We start from the raw sequence: 16,654 nt of genomic DNA, 5'->3' as shown, positions 1-16,654 counted from the left end.
CTGTACTTATCTTTTTAAAGAAAGATCTTGGGATGATTAATTCCCTTTGTCCCTCTCCCAGCATACAATTCCTTTCCATTATCCACCAGAGTTGGGAAGTCCTGCTGTATTCTCTTGCACTCTTCTGCATCCAACTGCAAGTTTCACAATGAGCTCATTCCTCTAAATCTATTTAGAAACCTGGCTTATGTATTTGGGAGACTGAACCTTATTTTCTCTGCTTAAATGCACAGGACTTTAATAGAGCTACAAACATTCAATAAATGTATTGAGAGAGAACATGCCACTGACTTATCAGAAGCTTTTATTAGAGATTAAAAACAATCAACATACTAAACTCTTGATGGTAGTTTTACTGAGATGCCAAAGACAGCATGGGGGGGGTGGGGGCGGCCTGCCTCTGGCTTGACAGATCAGATGTTCGGCACGTATACCAAAGGACAAAACCAAGTCTTAAGCAAAGGGCCAATGAGATTAAGCTCCAATTTATCTCCACTGGACAGCTTCCACGGACAGCAACATGTGTGACACTTGGTGGATTAGGACACATTTCTCACAAGGTACCAGGTCAAATCCAACCCAGCTCAGTAATTGCTACAATCTGCTGTCTATATGGGGGCATGTATCAAACAAGTGGAGATCCCAGTCTATCTGCCACTAGGCTGATGTCCACATCAGTAAACCCAGCAACACAGATAGTGGCCTCAGCTGTAGTTTCAGTAGATGTCCCAAGGCAATTGAAATGTCCCCTCTTCTGTAGAACTCACCCGTAGGGTTTAGGAAATAACTGGGTCTGGGTACTTTGCCCTTTTATCTATAAGGGTTCTTATGCACCATTTACAGATTTCCATATTCTTAAAGATGCCATTGGGGAGGGGTAACGTGATTCATAAAGCAACTGTACCATGCATGCACTCCTCCTGCCATCCTCTGTTTTTTCTTGCTTCACTGCTCCTGAGAAACTGCATAGATCTTCCTCTGTCCCGGGCTCTTGCTTGACTTTCACATGGTCAGACTTGAAGTTAATGCCAGTCTTCTCAGCAGTTCTGCCTGAAGAACCACAACTAGAAAGAACCAAGGGTACACAGAAAGCTTAGTTCCAGTTGAAATGGACAACACACCTGTCAGGGATGATCTTGATTTACTTAGCCCTGCCTCCTCAGTGCAGAGTGGACTTGACTTCTCAAGATCCCTTCCAGTCCTAGATTTCTATTATTAAAAATGTAACTGAACATTTTAAAGCCCAAACTATTACTTTGAATTTTCTGATGCCTACATTTTAAAGACGACAGACTTTCTGGCAACATGATTCTTCAGTGATTATTATGCTAGATACATTCACTCCTCCACTAACAGGTCATAGTTATAACAGCAGCTAATAGTGACTTGCTGTTACCATATTCTTTACATTTCACTTTTCAGCAACACAAACTAAAAACATACTCACCTGCCTCTGCTGCCTGTGCTGGAGGTGCTAGGTGGCCTCACTGGGGTATGGGAATTGGATAACCCTGAAAAAGTATAAATTGCCTTTCATTATATCTACAGTAGGTCACATGTAACTTGTGTTCTGAAGCAACATGAATTAAAGTGACACTAAATGGAATAAGCCAGTGATTTGTGCAAGTCAGTGATCCTTAGTCCAGTGGTTGTCAACCTTTCAAGACTAATGTACCCTTTAAGTTTCACTTCACTTCAAAATACTTGTTTCAAAAAACAAACAAAACCAGAAATGTCATGGTATGTAATTACTGAAAAACTGCTCTCATTTTGACTCTGTGTGTGCGCGCGCGTGTATATATATAAGTTATAAATCTAGTGGAATGTAAATATTCTATTTCCATTTCACAGTATCTACTACAGGTTGAAGGTTGCGGGACTAGAGAGGTTCACTCTCAGGACCTGACCAGTGCCAAACCAGAGAATTTGCTGAACCACAGGAGGTCAGTGTTATCTAACAGCATTACCAACACTTCCACTGCTTGCTGGGCTCTTACAGGACATTTAGGGGTAAATTAGAGCTGAGCAACAGCACAGAACATAGAGAGCCAGAACTGGTGGTTGTAAACAAACTTTATGGGATTGCAGGAAACTTGGTCACACCCATGGCAAGTGGACATCTGGCTAACTAAAATCATGCCAGACCATGGATGCTCAACCTGTATATAATGCAGTGTAAACAAGACCCCTATATATTCCCAACAGTACATCTTCCCCAGCTGAGAACCGCTGCTAGTTCAGTCCTTTGCACAAACACAGAAAAGCAGTTCTGATACAGGATCTGGCACTTTTGCATTTCTGTGTCAATTGCATTTTCATTTAGAATCCCAGTAACTACTTACATTAATGCAAATTAAAAGACAGCCATATTCCTGACCTAAATACCTTATTTTTAAATCTATGAATTATCTTGATCCAGTCGTCACTACCAACTTTTGTTGCAAATAAATGCAAGTCTTTGAACTAAAGTTGTCACACTTGTGATTTAAGTTTCTAGTTGTATTTTCAACTCATTTGAGAACCAACTTTCCACCCCCTCTCCCTCCATTTTAACATAGTTGGATTGTTTGCTATTGCAAATAAAGTCAGTAGAATAATAGACCCATGGCATGCATTTTGCAAGTGAGCTTACAGAACATACATTTGTGTTGTAAGCATACACTAACTCAACTCAGAGCAAAGCTTGGAGGGTTGCAGAGAAAGGGTGAAATGACGGGAAGAACAGCATGGAGTTGCTGAAGCAGTTTTGTGTCCAGTACCTTTGAAATGGCCATTTCCATTATGGCATCTTAGGTGATTTCTGCAATGTGAGTTTGTTCAGAAGTAGAACAAAAGGCCCGTTTAAAAAAAACCTCTGTTAATTACCTTTTGTAATTGTTGGTTTTTTACATGTTTTGCTTGTAGCTATTCCAATTAGGTGTGTATGCGAACTGCGTTCATAGCTGTCAAAGTTTTAGCCCAGTACCTATCCAAAAGGTTGACTGTGGAGCCCTCTGGAAAGGCACTAGTACAGCAGGCTATATGCAATCCCAATGCCCCAGCTGCCCTCAGTTCCTTCTTGCCGGCTACTCCAACAGAAGGGAAAGAGAGTGGGTCTGGAAGAAATGAGCCACACATCTCCAAGCATAACAGGTGCAAAAGGTGAGTAACTGTTTCTTCTTCAACAGCTTGCTCTTATCAGTTCCAATTAGGTGATTCACAGGCCTTACCCAGAAGGAGAGGTGGGAGTCAATGAGTTGCTGTCTTGAGCTCAGCCATGCTGACTGCCGAATCTTGCTTGGATTGCTAATATCTACTGTTAACATACTACCAGCATGAGGCCATGTGGCACTTGCAGTGCAGGAGAGCCACAGTTCCAACAGCCTTTCCTGGGGGTAAGAAGGAACTGAAGAGTGTCTGGATCAGCAGGTTTCTCTATAGTGTGCCACACCAGGGGCTCCATGGCTGAACCGACGGGTAGTTGGCAAAGGTAAGACTTTCCAACAGCCATGCGTGTGTTGTGTGAACATCTAACTGGAATTGATATGAGCAAACACGCAAAGAAAAACAACATGCACTTCTAAAAAGGCTTGCAGAAATAGCAAGCTCCTTGTGTGACTCTGGATCTATCCTTAAGTGAAGCATCTAACATAATTCAGTAAATTCCCTTCATTAAGCCTGGAATGGGCCAGGGCCTCATAAGTCAAAATATTCATACTGAACGTGGACTCAGATCTAAGGCTGCCAAGGTAATATGGTAACAAAAAGGACCAATGGACTTCTGAGGAACATAGAGGTAAACATCCGAGCACAAAGATGTGCTGGTTCCTTTTCGGGCCACTGAATATTGTGTTTCCTTCTGGGCACTTCCTTCCCATAAAATAATCATTGGGGGGAGGGGGGGAAGGGTATAGTGCTAGAAGGATTGATTTATGAGGAAAAGCAATTTAATGACCAAAGTCTAGTGGGTGCACATACCAAGAACAGAGAAGTATTACTTCCTTGTACATTGGTGAAACTGCTTGCCAAGTATTTTAAGCTTGAAATAAAGAATACTTTCTGCCCTCATTGCAATTTACCTGATGATCCTGGAGACAGCGCGGAGGGTCCTGGGGAAGGATTCATAGTGCTTGTAGGCTGAGGGGGTAGGTGACTGCCTGAGATATATCTACTTAGCAGGTTATCTAAATTACTTGAACCAGCATCTTCCAGCTGAAAATAAACCAAACAAAAACAAACTTTGACCTGGGGAAGTCATGAGATTAAACCATTAAGAGATTTTTCATCTATATGCACAATTAAATATACATACATATTACGTTAGCCGAACAACTGCTTTATCAAATTTAAATTTGCAAGTGTTTTTCACCAGTGTAACTCAACAGTTATGAGGAAACACACAGTTACTACCATTTAACTAATACTCATTATACAGACCATACTATGCTGGTGCTCTGGCAGCTGCACTGGCTTCCGGTATGTTTTCGGGCACAATTAAAGGTTTTGGTTATGACCTATAAAGCCCTAAATGGGTTGGTTGCGGGGTATCCAAGGACTGTGTCCTCCTATATGAACCTGCCCAGGGATCGAGGTCAGAGAGGGAGGCTCTTCTCAGTGTTCCCTCACTTATGGAGATAAGATTAACATCTATGCGGAGCAGGGCCTTCTCAGCTTTTGCTCCCAGGCTGTGGAATTCTCTTCCTCGGGATGTTCGCATGGCACCAATATTAGCATTGTTTCGGCATCAAGCTAAAGCCACCCTTTTTACTCGTGCTTTTATTGGGGGTGGGGGAAGAGTGTGTTCGTTCCTCTTCTAGAGATTTTTTAGGAAGTTTTATGTCCTTCTGGAGTCTCGTATTTTTAATTTGTTATATGTATTTGTATTGTTTTTTAAAATGTTGTAAGCTGCCTCAAATATTTTAAATAGAGAGGTGGGGTAAAAATATTTTAAATAAATTAAATAAGTATAGTAAAGACAAGCAATACTGATTCACCATATTTTCTAAATGCTCATTTTCTAAGCATCTCAACCTCCATTCTGACAACACTTCTGTGCCTGCAAGATAATTTCTTACCTCTGGTAATGCTGAACAATGGATGAAGCCTAACAAAAACAGTGCTAGAAGTTGTGATGCTCTGATATGCTTTAGTTTTAGTCTTATCAGTTAAGACCCACTGGTAAGCACATTTGGGAGCCTGGTATTTTAAGTCTGCATTTCAATTACTCCCTTAAATGTCTTCACTGTGTAAGAAACTAATTTCACCAAAGTGCAGCAATTTAAAATCAAGGCAATTTAAATGACTGATTTAATTCATTGACTTTATGCCCCTGATTAAATCAGGCTGAGACTTTGTAAAACCAATTAGTAAATGTGTATTACAACTTCATATTATAAATATGTAATAAAATATAAACATTTATGAAAACTAATCCCCTAGTTCTATTAATCGACTTCTCTTGTTCAGCAGGTGTATAGTTTTACTCACATGAGTAGTTCAGTTGACTTCAGTGGGACTAGACATACTTTTGAAGTTAAGCATACGCAGAAGTGTTTTCTTCTCAGAGCTAAAATGATTTTACAAATGCTCTCAGTTGCATAAGAGCTGTCATTTCAACATAAAAGTGCTTCGGGTTGTTAAAGTTTGGACTTTTGATACATTATAAAAAAGTTCACAATTACTTTTCCAAAATATGAGCCTTAAAATTGGCTCCTAAATCCTTACTTAGGAACATAAGGATGGGATTTTCAAACGCATTTAGGTGATTTAAAAATACAAATCCCACTGCTTCAAGGTGCTAATCATAAGGGAAAAGTAGAGCCTGGTCGAATCATTTCAGATTTCTTTGACTAGGGAAGTTCAGTTTGTCAAAAGGTAGTGATAGCTGTAACTACAGCGCTGCTACTTGCTTATCAATATTGTGAGTTTGTGTTGTTCTAGACACAAACACTAGACTTCCTTTACAGCAAACAATAATTGTGAAAACTTCAAAAGGAAAAAAGACGTACATAAAATCTGAATTCTTACTAATACAAGAAAATTAGAAACAAGTACAAAACACCTATTGTAGCCATTTCAAACTAACATGACAAATCTATTTTGACTAAAACATGTTTATCACCCTCACTGTGTTAGGAAACAATAGTTTCATATTGTCTTGCTAAAGGAAGAAAGATCTGTTAGAGCGATCACAATGAAAAGTGTATGTAGCATTTATAGAAGACTTTACATTTTCAAAACACCTCAAGTCACCTAGTTAAGCTCACATTATGGCATAAGCTACTCCTTCTTAAGCTAGTTTAAAACTGCAAGGCCATATTCTAGAGAGCTCTTCTTTTCCAAAGGCTCAACAATAATGAACTTCAGCACAGCACAGCAATTTAATCACCTCAAAAATGTGCTGTAGCTGTTCTGGAGTCTCTGCACATTTCTCTCTTTTCTGATATGCTTTTAAGGTTAATGATTTAATTTGATGAGCAAACAAAAACAGGTTCTAATTAAGTTAGGACTTGTCTATATGGAAGATATCCTGAAGAAAGCTAAGGCATGAATTTAAACCTGGACCGCTTAACTCCATTCATCTGAAGAAGTGGACTGTCCCCACAAAAGCTCATGGTACCATCTACATGTTTTATTAGTCTCTAAGGTGCTGCAAGACTATTCGTTGTTTAAGCTTTTTCAGTTACAGACTAACATGGCTACTTCTCAAACTTTTAAACCGATAATTATACAATATAGCTTATGACTAAAGGGCCTGTTGAGGTCCTTTTCAAGCCCTACATGTCTCTGATTCTGCAAGAGTGTCTTTTGTTTAGTGTGTGTCATTTTGGAAGGAGTTTAAGGTAATCTGAAAAAAGCCACTTATACTGGCATAAGAGTGACCACATGAGGAATTATATCAGTATTTGAGCTCCAGATGAGGTTCAGCATTACTTTATTTAAAGGTGGACTATTCCAAGTGCTCTAAAATCCAAATACTCACTGTCTAAAACTTGCCGTGTCCCACAGAAGTATTAGATGTGTTAGCTGACCACCTCTGGAGTCATTTGAGACAGTGGATTCTGAGATGCAGCCCCCGAAACATAACAGCATTTCACAAAATCATGTAACCCCCCCCCCACACACACACACAACTTGGCTTAAACAATAGCTATAGTGCTTTCCCAACTGATCTCAGTTGCTCAGGATTTCTCTCAGCCAGAACATATTACGCTGTCCTTTTGGGGAAGCAATACCAAAAAGCGAAGGGTGACGTGTGTAACTCAGTCAGTGTGTGCCAAACTGGCAAGCCTAGAAGAGTGAAACGTACATGTATAGCAAGATTAGAGATCTGTTCAAGCAAGCAAGCTTCCAGGCAGGCAGTACAGTAACGGAATGGCTAAAATGGACTGCTGCGGTTATGAGTTCTGTAGCATTTGTAAGGGCAGAGTGAGAAGTATGGTTTTCTGCTGTGCTGGGGTTTGGCTCAGAGTTAAGGCAGTATGGGCAGTGTTCCTTGTAAGCCAAAAGGTTGGCTGGTTCCCAGAAGAGATTCAAACACCACTCAGCTGATGAGCAGAGCACCCACAGTGCCCACAACTGGCAGTGTAAGTTTCTACTGGCGGCGCACATCCGCACATGCCTCGGTGCACGGAACATAAAAATGATCATCAGGGTTTTAACTCACTATTTCCTTCTTTTGGGAGTTGTTCTGTAGCTACCCTGCACATTCTGGAAGAGCATGAGGCACCATTAGCAACCTTAGCTCTGCATTCAAGTGTTGGATGTTTAACTATACCACTGATGATATTGGTGTGATTTTCCTGCATAGGCAAGCTATAACTAACTAAAAACAGCCACCTAAGGCTGACATTTTCTTGTGACTAAGTGTGCCCTGGTATCAATTATTGATCTTAACAATTACATCACCCCATAAAGCATTGTCTAATTCAAAATGAGAACTAACTAAAAGTTGAGCAGATATGCATGATCCAACAGTTGGTATATCCAACACCAAACTTCAAATTTCCATTCTTTCTATTTAGAACAGTCGCAACCAGTAACCACCTTATCGCGAGCTTTAAGTAATGATGCAAATACAAAAGAACACATGAAGAAAACTGAATTTGATGAAGGAAAGTCGGCAATCACCTTGTCTATAGCAGAATGAGCTCATCTTCCGCACTAACCTGTATGGGTGGGATATCTGGCAGGGAAGGTAGATTCTCTGGGTTTGTGACTGAAGGAATAAGTTCTATTGCTGTAACAGATGGACTTGTTGGACCACGGTTTGCATTTGCCATGGTGGCTGTCGTAGGACTAGTTGGATTGATAGTGTTGTTGTGCACTGAAACAACTGGAAAGGGCCCGGCATGTCCTGGGTTAGAATGCTGTTGGAAGAGTCAGGGAAAATAGACAACTATTGTGTTAGGGTTAATGGCAGCAAAATATTCATCTTGGTATAAAATTATAGGACTTTAAAATTACATGCTCGTCCCTGACCCCCAACTAGCTAGTTTCAATCTGTTTCCTGTAAAAATTACTAGCCTAGAGTCACTTTTCTATGTAAAAAGTACCATCTAATACAACGTCTAGTCCCGTACTGCTGTGCATGCGCTGGGAGAGGGAAGGTAATTGGAAACAAGTATTTTCATAGAAATGCAGCATTTTAGTCCAGGGATTACTTTAGCAGAGCCTGCATTTAAGAATGATGTTGATTAATTAATAAAGCACTAGAATGGGTTATCTAGGGAGGGGTGGACTCTCCATCCTGAGTGGCTTTTATGACCCAGCTTGACGAAGCCCTGGCTGGGAAGGTTTAGTTGAGATTGGTCTGTTTTGGGCAGGGGGCTGGGCAGATGACCTCCTGAGGTCTCTTCCAGCCCTAATGTTCTAGGATTCTGGGGTTTAAAAACAACAACAGATTTTCCCTTCTGCTTTTCTAATTAAGTAAACTCCCATTATTTCATCTCTTTATTTTGAATATTTAGCCAAGGTCTGCACCACGTTCGTTTCAAACATGGGGTTATATCTGCTGTAGCTCAGGACCAACATTTAGTTTAAAAAAAGTTTTACAAAAATCATGAAATTGTTATTTACGATAGTATCCAAGAAAAAAAAAAAAAACTGAGCGGATGCACAGCAACCACAAAGCGAAACTAGTCGTTACTGCTTCAGCTTCCTAGCTGACTAAAACGCAGTTTGAAAACAATGACAAGTAATTAGATTCACGCGTACGCAGTTTTGAAATATCAGACAGCACATGACATGAACAAGTTAGCCTGAGCTACACACATTTATCTATGAGAACTGAAAAACGTGGAGATAACTATTTGTGAATTAACTTCTAAAAATGTCTAAGAGAAAGTTTTGTCCAGTGGGCAAGCAAAAGGTATACAGTACATACTTGTCTCTGTAGGTGTGGCTGCATCATGGAGTACTGTGGTCCATTATGGCGTGGTATTCCTGGTATACGAGCAGCATTCTGAGCCATTCTCATCTGGTGTGCTTGGAAAGCCCCACAGTTCATGTTACCCCGCTGTATGGTCTGCATGCTGATCAACCTAGGAGGCTACAAGAGTTTGGGATTTTTTTTTTAAATCCTGCTGTTAATAAGGAAATGAAAAGCAAATCCTCCATAGAAGTAGGTGCAATTACTGATAATTTATGTAGTCTCTAGAAAATCTCAATCACTCCCCTCTTTAAAGCATGTAAAATCTCATGAGACTGGATTGCTCACACTTGGAAGTTAGTTCTGTACAATACCAACAGGAACTTGGTGTTGGAGGGGAGCAGATTAAGTCTTAGTGTTATACTGCAATATAAAGGAACATAGTCAGGGAACTTGCCTGTTGCTGTAACATTTGAGGGCCTGTTTGCCTAGGAAGAGGCCCAGCTGGTTGTGCCATCCTCATTTGTTGCAATTGCTGGTGTTTCTGTGCATATACTTGCTGTTGCATATGCTGAAGCCGCAGCTGTGCTAGATTAATTTGTCCTGGGGCTTTGTTGATGTGGTTTGTTCCTGGAGGAACTTGTCCAACTACTACATTAGGAGTGTAGCCAGGGGTTGGTTTATTTTCTATAACAAGATTACCTAAGGAACAGAGAAAAGCAAGCTGGTGAACTACACAATTTCTATCCTAACAACTGCTGATTCAAAACAGAAATCTGAATGTTTTACTGTTGTTTCCTCCATATTTTACATTAGAATTTATACCACGAACCTTTTCTTAACCCAAAGACAGCCTCCATAAACAGACCAGAGCTTGGTGAAACACTTTCACATTAAAGTCTTAAAATGGATTTTGGGAAGAGGTAGTCTTAAAATGGATTTTTGGGTCAAATGAGTACTGTCTGTTGTGCCTTAGGCCTTGTCTACAGTAAAAGCTCCACCAAGCTATAAAATCATGACTGGTATGGAAAAACGGAATAAGGAAAAGTTATTTACTTGTTCCCAATGTAAGAACTAGGGGTCACCAAATGAAATTAATAGCAGGTTTAATAGGAGGTTTAATACAAACTCACTCAGCCCACAGTCAACCTGTGGAACTCCTTGCCAGAGGATGTGGTGAAGGTCAGGACTTTAACAGGGTTCGAAAAAGAGCTAGACAGATTCATGGAGGTTAGGTCCATCAATGGCTATGAGCCAAGCTGGGTAGGAATGGTGTCCCTGGCCTTTGTTTCTCTGGAGGTGGGTGACAGGGGAGGGATCACATGAGGATTACCTGTTGTGATCCCTCCCTCTGGGGTACCTGGAATTGGCCACTGTCGGCAGACAGGATACTGGGCTAGATGGACCTTTGGTCTGACTCTTATGCTCTTAAGCTAGCCGTACAATCCCCCCAAGCGTGGTCACAGTTCTCTCAGCACAAAGGAACTTTATTCCTCTTATTTCTGTTCAGGAAGAGGAATAACTAAATTGGTGCAAGGCACCTCCTTTATACTGTGTAACTGCATCCACATGAGGACATGCCCTCAAAACTATCTGTCTAAAAACCAAAACAGCTGTGAAAGTGGCATTGGTAGAACTATCAAGCATACACCAGGCCTTAGAGCTGCTTTGGAGAGATTGCCTCCTGATACAAGAGGGGAGGTGTTTAAGTGTCCACACAAGACCTTGGCTACTACTGAGAGTTAACAGCCACGTAAGGGCCCTACCAACCTTAGCTAGGAAAAATGTGTCACTACCTGCTCTGCGCAGCCACTCTTGGAGGGAGGACTAGACACCAGCCCCAGTCCTGCAGCTGCAGGTGACTTGGAGGTAGGTCCGGTCTCCCCTTAAGGCTAGGAGTGCTCCGGGGGGGAGCTCAGACCCCCTCCACAAGCCTCCTGCAGCTACAGGGAACTCTACAGTTGCTACCTTCATAATACAGCTCTGATGGCAGCAGAGAACTGAGGGTAGTAATCCCATGACTCCACTATAACAGATTCACTCCCATACAATTTCCTTCTGGGATGGGGCCCCAACCAGGACACTTCAGATTTAAACAACCGAAAACGTGACATTTCCCAACTTTCCAGTGCAACAGTTGTGTAATTAATCACAAGGGGCTGTGAATTTGGAAAGGCCTTGCAGATCCGATAGTGGTTTCTACTCTGTGGAGACGGAGGTACAGGAACAGCAATTAACTGCCCCAACGCAGTTCCCACAGTCTGTAGAACGTCACGGAGGCATCCTTCGACAGCTCAATAGTTGGGCTTTGCTCAAAACGGAGCTGAACAGGGGACAGACATTCCTGCTTTTCTGTCCATGTAGGCAGCTACTGTGGACTTTCACGCAAGGTTAGCTTTGATGCTCTCTGAAAAGTCTGCACCGCCTTCTTTGGTTCCTCTTCAAGAACTGTTAATAGGAACTCTGCAAATTTGGGCTCTGGGTGAAATTTTTCTTTATAGTCCTTTTCACTGCTGGCCAATATGCACAAAGCCTGGCTAAGAGGCAGCCCCTGAGGAGAACTGGTGCCCAGGGAAGAGGGACTTTTTCAAAGCTAACTTTCACCCATTACATTACAAAAAAGACAGGTGTTTCCATAACTAGTGCTCTCCAAGATGTGTTGCTGTGTGAGCTTGCCACATGCACTGGTACTGGAAGATTTTCCCTTAGCAGTACCCACAGAGGAACCAGCTCAGGGGCCCCCCGGAGTGGTGTGCACATGCTGCACTACATAGGGCACCTCTGGCCTCCTCCACTCAGTTCCTGCTTTGCCGCCAGGGACCCCATTGCGGAACTCTGAGTTCCACCTGGGGGACACTCTGCTTCTGGAAGCATGCGGCAGTGATCTGTGGACAGACAGCCCACTTGGGGTGAGAGAAGTACTCACTCAGCGGGCTAGGAGATTGCCTGCATCTGGGAGGAGGCAAGCCTCAGGTGAACACTGCCGAATGCTCAAGTCCCAGCGGCGGATGGCCTTCTGACATAGCATGCCCAGCCTAGCTCACCAACCCCCAGTGGTTGACAAAGAATATCGTGGCCATTTTGTCAGAAGCTCTGGACAACGCTGCTTGCCAGGTGAAGGAGGAAGACCTCACGCCCTGTGAACCACCCGTAACTCCTGGACATTGATGTGGAAGGGCAGCTCCTGAGCAGGCCAAGTACCTTCAGTCCGGATATTGTCAAGGTAGGCACGCCAGCCCAGCTCCAACACATCCGAAACTGGTGCCACCTGTAGGGGGGAGCCCTTGAGGTTGTTTAGCAGAGGTGACAGCACAGGAAACCCCCATTGGTTCTAGGGGTACCACTGGGACTAGGTAGGCCTGTGACCACAGTACCGGCGGCATCGGACAAGGTGCTTGAGCAGGAAGTGAGGCTGGGTCTGAGGCAAGGCTGATGCAAGTGTGCAGTGCCAGGAGACCAGGAACGGAGGTTGGTATCAGTGCAGTACTGCATGCGGGCCACTGATGCCGACGCCCAAGACATGGAGGAGCATCAAGACTGGTGCATTGGAAAGCATCCCCCACTAGGGGATCTGTGGTATGGACCTCAGTGGCCGGCCAGCCCATAGTGGGCATGAGAATGGCTGCAAGTTAGGTGCCGTGAAGCAGAGAGGGACTGCCAAGCCCTGTGATCGTCATGGCCATGCTGCAGGTAGTTCTGAGCTGGGGAACGGTAATAGTATAGCGAACAGTGCTGCACCAAGCAACTGTCTGTTGAACGATCCTCAGACTGTGGAAAATACCAGTCTCAAGCGTATTGTACATGCCAGGAGACGCGTGCCTCAGGATAGCTGTGTTGAAGTCCTGGGGAGCCCTATGTGATGTCCTCTGTGGCCTTAGGCCAGCAGCTCTTGCCACAAGGGGGCAAGCAAGGTCTTAAGACGTTCCACCTGCGAGAGAATGATGCCTCTGCAGACACACTCCATACAACCCAGTCTTTCTACAAACACTTGAAATGTTATTTTCTTACCTAAATTGACTACATTCTTTGCCCAAAACGTGGGATCACAATGGAAGCGTATTGCTCCGTTAGCAGCTGGGACGGGATCACATCGTGCTTTTAAAATATGACGCAACTGGAACGTAATCTGATGGGACAAAAATTAAGATGGATTATGACACCGAATGTCTGAGCAGAGTGAACATGTTTAGGAGAAGCAGAGTTTGTTCAGCCAAGAGCTGCCAGATATCACATAAAAATATGTATATCGATAGCCAGTTAGATAACTACCAAATACCACCATTGCTGGAAAGAGTTTAAGGTTTATATTATTCGTGCCCATAGCATCGTATTTGGATCTTAAAAAATATAGTTTAGATTTTACTAACAAATGTAAATCTCTCTGCTTTAAAAATAAATTATGCTTAATTATAAATCCAGGTGATTTGACTGGATAATTATCTGGAATACTGACAGTTTAAATGTCTTTTGAACTCACTAGTTGAAGAGTTCACTTTCAGTTGAATCATTTAAAGAACTTTCACCCTTTGATAGCATTAGAAAATATGACTTGACTTAAATACACAGAAGTACTTCTGGGAATTCATATTAATGAGTTAACCTGGAAATTCCTACTCCACAGAACTAATAGTCTAACAAAGCATGTGCTCCAATCACTTTCCTCTCAAATGAAATAAAAACCAACAGATATGCTTTCTGCCATTAGGTTAAAAATCTAAATAAAATAGTTGAACTTGAGTGCTAGATTCTAAATGAAGACATTTATATAACAGGCACCACAGAAATGTGGACGAGTGATGTTTATCAATGGGACACAGTAATTCCAAGGTACCAAATATAAAGGAACGACAGAGCAGGTCATTCTGGTGGGGGAGCTGCACTATTTACAAAAAGAAAGCACAGAGTCAAATATAGTAAAAAGCATAAATACATCAAACAGCTCCATAGTCTCTCTATGGATAGAAATTTCAAGCTTGTACTTCTGACCGCCTACCCAAGATGACAGTGACTGAAATTTGTGCTGCATGCAAGTCTAGTCTGAATTCTGGAAGGGGCCGGTTTCCTTACCAGCCGCTTGCTGTACAGCAGTGCAGTGCTACTACCACTTGCAATGGCCCAGTTGGTAAAGTTCATCACATGCTTCACCTGCCGCGAAAGCCCTGTGATGTCATTCTGCTGCTGTATTAGCTTCATCTGTCTCTCCTTTGTCACATTCTACAAAGAAACAGAAGCTCAATCAAGTTATTCGATTTAAAAGACATTTATACTAGTATCAGGATTCTAGTGCATGTTTAAGAACAATACATCGTGAAGTTACTTAACACCTGCCTTTTTGAAAGATTCTTGAAATACTAATGCTGCCTATATTCTTTGTTCAAAATTCAAGAGCAAAGGTCCTGAGGTTGGGGAAGAATCTGGTAGGTCAATTCATGTTTAGCAGAGTTATGAACTGCTGCAAATTGTCCTTTCCTCTTTGTTGCTCAGGTTGGCAGTAACATGTTGATAGCATGTTGCCACCAAAGCACTTCTTATACTGGGAGCCCAGAAGCAGCCGCAGAAGCTACAGCCAGAGCAGCTGTACTGCTGGGATTGGGTGATGAGGAGGAGAGAGAACTAGGCTGACTCCCCCAAATTCCAACTACCCACCTCCTGGTGCGACCAATGGTGGCAGTGGCCTATTTCAGCACCACCTAGGGCAGAGGCTCCCCCTTAACTACAGCACATGCTGTCAGCAGGCTAACACACGTGTAGAACACACTTCAGCTTTCTGCAGCTGCCAGCTGCTTCAGGCAGTCCTGTGGCAGAAGTCTGTACAATACTGCAATGCTAAAGCTTCTGGGTTCAAAAGTGATGCATGGTGGGGATGATTGTTAGTTTCAGATAATTGTTTATCTTTTCTCCTTCAAAACATTTAGAAAACTACATTAGAAGGTTATTTATGTTACCAAGTCAAACAGGAAATGTCATGATTTAGGGTGCTCGTACAACCGTAACTCAGCCCTCATACATGTATGCATGAGGCAGTCTTAACTGCAACATCATATACTATTTTTTCAACAGAACTTATTCAGTGCACAGGAAGGATGGAGCTCTCAGAATAAAGTGGCCTTGTGTAGTGAGTAAGGCCACTTGTTTGTCCCCTCCAAATTTCCTCTAGCATCTTGAGGGCGTGTGGAGAAGTAGTCTTAACCACCACAGTGTTCAAGACATTTGAACGTCACTAGGGACAGGTTCAATTCTATCCCTTAGCTTATAACTTTGTCTTACTATGACACTGAGCAATTTACTTAAAATCAAAATTTTGGCATGTGGCCACTAATTTCATGTTCACTTTGGGAGCCTAACTAGAGACCTCGGAGGCAAGATTTAGAGAAGTGTTGAGCATTCCCAGATGTAAATGAAGACAACTGGAGCTGTGGATGTGCAGTACTTAACTGGAATAAGCAAAGGGCATGGAGTGAGGAGATTAGGTTTTAGTCCTGCATGGTCTCAGGCAAGTCTGTCTCCGATTCCCCAACTGTTTCTCTCCAGCAGTGAGAATGCAAGTGAATAACACCAGAGACAGAAGTTGCATTTTCTATCTTTGCTGGGTTTCATTATTTCCCTTTTTCCCCCCCTTCCAAAAACTCTATAGCTAAATGAATAAGGGATATAGGTTGTTAAAGTTAAAGCCTTAGTTGATACTTTATGTTTCAAATGCTCTAACTGTTTTTCTTTCCTCTGTCTTTAAAAAAAGATTCAAAAGAATTTTAATGTTTGCTTTGGTGCTAAGCAGGTTGAAATCTCTGTATATCATGTTTATGTTGAAAACTGTTTAACGTTGGACCATTTTAGGGGTCATGTCAACCTCTTTGATTCTTCGGGCCTATCTAGTCCACTGAAACACAAATACTACATGAGGTTCTAGAGAATTTCAGAAGGGAAACACAGGGAGAAAGAACACCCAGGACATTATAGACCAGTCAAATACCTAGAAAAATGTGATAATTTTGAAAGATTTCGAGAACAACAATGTGATAACTAGCTGATACGGATTTTCTCAAGAACAAATCATGGTTTGCTGTCAAAATGGAAGAACATATCTAGTGGGGGTCTTAGGCCTCATCCTAGTCAGTGTTTTCATTAATGACTTGGATAATGGGGTGAATAATATGCTCATGAAGTGTGTAGATGACAAAGGTAGGATGGCAGGATTCGAATTCAAAATGACCAGGATAAACTGGAGAACTGGTCAGAAATTCAATGTGCTGAAATTCAATACAGACAAGTACTACGTACTGAAACAAAATACAGGACTATGTAGCA

The 16,654-nt window shown here is 42.2% G+C and overlaps 2 protein-coding genes across 5 annotated transcripts in view; one reads left to right on the top strand and one right to left on the bottom strand.

Annotated features, from left to right (window-relative positions):
• TRIM33 (tripartite motif containing 33) overlaps positions 1 to 16,654 on the bottom strand; it is a 65,227-nt gene that overhangs the window by 11,099 nt on the left and 37,474 nt on the right. The window contains 8 exon segments of the mRNA XM_006118832.3: positions 905 to 1,064; positions 1,448 to 1,511; positions 4,059 to 4,191; positions 8,148 to 8,348; positions 9,365 to 9,529; positions 9,807 to 10,051; positions 13,358 to 13,475; positions 14,417 to 14,563. Coding sequence (XP_006118894.3) covers positions 905 to 1,064; positions 1,448 to 1,511; positions 4,059 to 4,191; positions 8,148 to 8,348; positions 9,365 to 9,529; positions 9,807 to 10,051; positions 13,358 to 13,475; positions 14,417 to 14,563 — 1,233 coding nt within the window.
• The window catches only part of LOC142820905 (uncharacterized), a 67,600-nt gene that overhangs the window by 45,854 nt on the left and 5,092 nt on the right, over positions 1 to 16,654 (top strand). Inside the window, exons 4-6 of one of the 4 annotated variants that reach the window (XR_016347930.1) lie at positions 1,852 to 1,943; positions 2,905 to 3,141; positions 5,002 to 8,154. The exons of 1 other annotated variant lie outside the window; for it this stretch is intronic. The gene's annotated coding sequence lies outside the window, so the exon portion shown is untranslated. Of the gene's footprint in view, positions 1 to 1,851; positions 1,944 to 2,904; positions 3,142 to 5,001; positions 8,155 to 16,654 lie in introns of those variants that run through there. 2 more of the 4 variants (XR_012897904.2, XR_012897906.2) reach the window with 2 other exon arrangements.

This window comes from Pelodiscus sinensis, chromosome 27 (genome assembly GCF_052426305.1).
Source record: "Pelodiscus sinensis isolate ZL-2025 chromosome 27, ASM5242630v1, whole genome shotgun sequence".
Taxonomy (NCBI): Eukaryota; Metazoa; Chordata; order Testudines; family Trionychidae; genus Pelodiscus; species Pelodiscus sinensis.
The sequence above is the reverse complement of the archived record's forward strand: the minus strand, read 5'-3'. Positions and strand labels throughout refer to the sequence as shown.